Source organism: Carassius carassius, chromosome 12 (genome assembly GCF_963082965.1).
Source record: "Carassius carassius chromosome 12, fCarCar2.1, whole genome shotgun sequence".
Taxonomy (NCBI): Eukaryota; Metazoa; Chordata; class Actinopteri; order Cypriniformes; family Cyprinidae; genus Carassius; species Carassius carassius.
Window position 1 is genome coordinate 26,067,781 of NC_081766.1, and position 5,005 is coordinate 26,072,785.

The 5,005-nt window shown below is 35.5% G+C and overlaps 1 protein-coding gene across 5 annotated transcripts; it reads right to left on the reverse strand.

Moving 5' to 3' along the window:
• Positions 1–3,296: 3,296 nt before the first annotated feature.
• Positions 3,297–4,779, reverse strand: LOC132154266 (uncharacterized). 5 transcript variants are annotated; one of them, XM_059562832.1, is made up of 5 exons: positions 4,524–4,774; positions 4,260–4,431; positions 3,787–3,846; positions 3,698–3,729; positions 3,297–3,487 (listed from the first exon to the last, which is right to left on the reverse strand). In XM_059562832.1, the coding sequence occupies exons 1-5, from the start codon at positions 4,738–4,740 to the stop codon at positions 3,297–3,299; spliced, it is 672 nt and encodes a 223-aa protein (XP_059418815.1). In that variant the 5' UTR covers positions 4,741–4,774. The 5 variants fall into 5 exon arrangements, 4 of the variants coding, with proteins under 4 accessions (XP_059418815.1, XP_059418814.1, XP_059418813.1 ...); XM_059562831.1 differs by having other exon boundaries at positions 3,297–3,526; XM_059562830.1 differs by having other exon boundaries at positions 3,698–3,846.
• Between the last annotated feature and the right edge of the window lie 226 nt (positions 4,780–5,005).

A 5,005-nucleotide genomic window follows, 5' to 3' on the forward strand; every position in this document is an offset into this window, starting at 1 on the left:
GGACTGATTGCTGCTTGATGCACAAACACCTTTAGGGCAAAGAAGTCCCACTTTATAATGTGGCCATGTTCTTAACCATTTGAAACAATTGTGCCCCCCTGAATACATGTTGGTGCGTTGTAAATACACATATATACTTGCACTTAGTTAAACTGTATTGATACACTGTTAAATTTACCCCTATCTGTAACACAACCCTTACCCCAAAACTCTAACCCCTGATCCAACCCTAACCATGCCACTATTAATACTAGCAGTTAAGGCCACCTAATATATCGAAGAGGAAAATCAGAACACAATAGGGTTTCATAATTTTGTACTGGGTCAGATTGGTTCATTTGTATAAATTCTGCTATTATTCTGTCTTGTGGTCTCTATGTAAACCACTGTTGTGTGAAATAGCATTTTCAGGGCATTACTAAAAAAAAAGCAGCAAAAATTTTTATGATCCCTCTTATTTTGCAAAAATTATTAACATTTTGCAGATTCTGCAAGGTGTATGTATATATGACCACAACAATAGTATAAACCTGAAATAAAATTACTCATATTGTGAGAGTTTTTGGTCAAAATCCTCTTACCTGGACATTTTTCTTTGTTTTCTCATGATGTGGAGCATGCTTAAGGGTCACGGCTATCATGTCTTCCACACTCTGGGTCTTGTGTTGTGGGTACACCTTACTGCAGGCTCCTTCAAATAATACGTAGTTGACAGTAATTATAACTAGATCACAGACAAATGTAGAAAATACTATTCCCTACAGTATTAAACATCCTTCATGTTCTCATAACAGACCATAATATTTATATGCTGAGTTTGAATGAACATCTGAATGGCAGAATGCACATTCAATCAAAGAGAATGAATCTATCACATTCCACTGCACTTTTTCAACCTTGAGACAGACAGGATCTCATGAGTAATGTTTTAAACTTACGTATGATCACATCATTGATCAGCAGATGCTGAAATGCCCGTTTTCCTTTTCTCCCTTTGTAGCTGTATTCAGCCCAAAGGGAATTTTCTCCGATTTTTTTTAGCATTCTTCTAATGCCATCCCCCAAACTGCCTGCACTCTGAAGACAAAGATATCGCATCTACAAACAAACAACAACAATCAGTTATCAAAGAACAGTGTCAAAAAATTGCATAGCATAACATAAAACAGCATATGTTTCAGCACATACAATCTTCTTGCGAAAATCAACAGCTTTCAGCTTTTCGCACAGCTCTTCCAATTCCTCCACTGACTTGCACGGCTCCTCTAGCACCTCGAACAGGTCCGAGGCAGAGGTGCTTGGCTGGCTAACAGACTGCATTCCAATTGCAGTTTTAATGTCAGCATGGATTTGGTCAAGTTTCAGGAGTATTCTCCTCTCCAAACCATCAAATAGCTGAGCGATTTCTGTGAAAACATTGTCTCTCACTCTCTCTCTCTCTCTCTGATGTTTTCTTAATTTTAGCAATTATAGCCATTCAGCATTACAGTATAATTAAAATCTATCAATTTTAACATTTATTTAATAAACAATCTTCAAATAAACCTAATGTCACAAAAAAGGCCTATGCCCTTCAAAATATTATATATATTATATACATTTTATAGCAAATGGCAAAAAGACTGATTGAACAGAACTGATTGAAAGGGGCCCATAATGAATTAAAGTGTGCTGTTAGAATCACAATGCTTGCACATATCTATCCAGGTATAGGTACAGGTATATATGTGTATAAAGTCTTTCTTCGTACCTTGAATCTGCTGGCTTGTAGAACTGGACTGTGGTTGGAGTGTTGAAACAGAGGGAACTGTAACCACATCAATCAACACAATGTTACAATGAGGAAGTTTTCTGTTATCCTGCTCACCTAGGCTGCATTTATTTGATATATATACATAATATAAAAGTTGAAAAATTACTACATTTTGTATACTTGCTTTCTATTTTATTTTATTTTAAAATTAATGTGATGGCAAAGCTGAATTAGTACAGTCTTCATGATCTTTCAGAAATCATTTTAAAGGGGTGGTAAAACGCGGTTTTTCGAAGGCTTGATTGTGTTTGTGGGGTGCACTGTAACATGTGTTCATGCTTTGTTTTTTTAAAAATCGCATTATTTTTCATATACCTTTACTCTACACTGCTCTGTCCCTCCTTGTAAAACGGTCTGATGGTTTCCGGGTTCTATGAAACCAGTCCCACAAAAATAGCAATGGGCTCAGATTGGTTAGCTGGCCCAGTGTGTTGTGATTCGCTAACCGCCTAGAGCACGTTTTTCGGTAACGTCACGCCCCTTACCTTTACCAGTCGTCTGTGCTTTGGTGGTATTAGAAACAATGGCGTCAATAAAACCATACCAATTTGAGCCCGAATCGGACCCAGAAAATTTAATGAAGATGAACGAGCAGAACCTGTTCAAGAACGGCGTTTAAATGACGTTTCAGAATGGTATGTTTTTTTGTTGTTGATATCTAATACTTTCTTAGATACGCTGTAATTTAATTGTACTAATTATAATAGTTGATGTTTAATTTATAACAATAATAAGTGTTTGTCTATTAACAAAAGTGTATTCAAGAACCTTTTTTATTTAAAATATATATATATATTTTATTAGGTGTACATGTAATAACTGTGAAAAAATGCCAATTGAAGAGGAAAACATCTGCTGCAAAGAAATACAGAAGGTAGTGTAATAAGCTATTACCAAAATTATGCATAACGTGTTAATAGCTCTGTATTATTCTTTTTTCATATTTAAAAGATGAACATAGGTTAATTGTACAGTATGTTCTCATTGTCTTACATTACTGTTTAGGTTGTAAAACGAATGATGGAGGTTCCAGACCCTCCTAAATGTATGGTTGAGCATCCAGGTTTTGAACCAAACTGCTTAAATCCGTATACTTTGCAAAATATCAATAATATTTACAGAGCCGACTATGGACCAGTGAGACGCAGAAATGAAGAGGAGTAAGTATTTATTAAATTTTATGAAATTATGTTGTGTAAAAGAACATAAATAAAAGACAATAGATACAAAATATATATATTTACACATTTATATTTACTATATAGTTATTCAAAGACAAAAACTAATCAAAATATACATTTTTATCAAACATATTTTCACATCACATATACATGTTTCCAATATACCACTGGTTTTATACACAATATTGAGGTTTTCTATTCCTGTCATAGGCGTTTCCGTTATCTGGCCTATCGCAGCTTTGTCAGCTGGTGCTGGGGCTACCTAGGACGTAGTGTGAGGGTTGTCATCCCCTCATGTGTTGTTAACCGGATCCGTCTACAGTTTCCTGATCCAGCGGGACAGTATGTTGGGTTCCGGCCACCCCTCGACTGAATCGTGACACACGCTGGGCAATCACCTCTTCTTTGGAAGGTTTTTCATACTGTGATGACAGAGGAGGTGGAATGGGGATTGCATGCAGCTCTTCCGCATATGGCTTGGGGTCCACAAAGACTTTATGTAACAGAAGGCTCATAAGGTCATCCACATAGTCTGTAAAAAACAGAATACTGAGTCACTCTATGGTTTTACATAATTACTGATAAATAATCTACCTTTGTTTTATAATTAACATTTGTGTAATATTTATAAATATTTTTTGTAAGCTTATATTTATTTTATTATAGCTTTTTTTATATATTATTGTTAATAAAACAAACTTACTGTATGTTGGTTCTATTTTCACTGGCTTTGCTGTGCATTCCCCTTTTTTGGACTTTGGAAAAACGATCTTATACACAGCCTGTCCTTCAGTTGTTGTTGCCTGCTCACGGTTAGCATTTTCATTATAGTGCATTGCTGCAAGATACAGCCTGTAATCAGTGCACAATCCATAAAATATGAAGATTAGTAGACTGTGTTGTGACAAATAAACAAACAATTCAGAATAAGAGACAAATGTTCAATCAATGATTATAATGGTTTCTTTCTTGCAAGAAAGGCTCACAGTCGCACAGTCAGTCAAGAGAATGTGAGAGTTCTGGCCAAGATGGGAGGCTTAATAGCTCTTCATATCTCTGCTACTCATAACATAGATAACATACTGTAGGGCCACAGGCAAGGCTCCTAACCTATTTAACCTTTTTCTTCCTTATTAGGAAAGAACATTATTTATTATAGGGAAAGATCATTAATATTAATAAAATAATGAATAAAAAAAACATTTCCATAACAATTGTTAGAAACAATGCTTATAAATATTACTGAATATGTCAAAGATTATTACCTGCACAACATTCCTATGAAAGGGAAAATCACGTTCTTTGGGGCAAAACGCAAAATCAGACTGTGGAAAGCCTCCAGTGATGATGTCTGAAAGTTGTGGCTGAGCTTTTCTATATCCTTGAGAACTCTCTTGTTGTATAATAGCTTTTCCACTTTATGGAGCGCTATTGATCCTGTAACCAAACAGATAAAATATGAAGAAAATCTCAAAATTTTACTAGTTTACTGTCATTTTATTGTCATTTGTCTCTCTATACAGTCATACCTGGTTGGATCCATTTTTTTGGATCCCTGGAAACTTTGTCTGGGTGTTCACACTTGGGGAAGAGGTGGTTCTCATGAACATGTACATTTTGGATGTGGTTCTGCAGTGAATTCCACTTCGCCACCTTTTCTGGCCCAGACTCAGAGGAAATCGCACTCCAGTAAACATGGTTTTTGATGCTGTGCAACCATTTTTTCAGCACCTCACAGTCCTTCATTTTTGAAAGTTTGACAAGTTTCTTAGATAAACCTGTACAAAGTAAAAGCTTGGTTGTACAATCATTATTTCAAGATAATCAAATTACCACAAAAATAAAAATGTACATGTTAGGTTGAACAATTAACTGAATAAGAATCAATTAATAATACAAAGATAAATAATTACCTTTCTCAAAGTGCCACACGTCATAGAACTGAGTGATATTGCGGTCCCTCAGGTACTTCTGAATCTGCGGATGGCGATCGGTAACGATGTAGTCAACA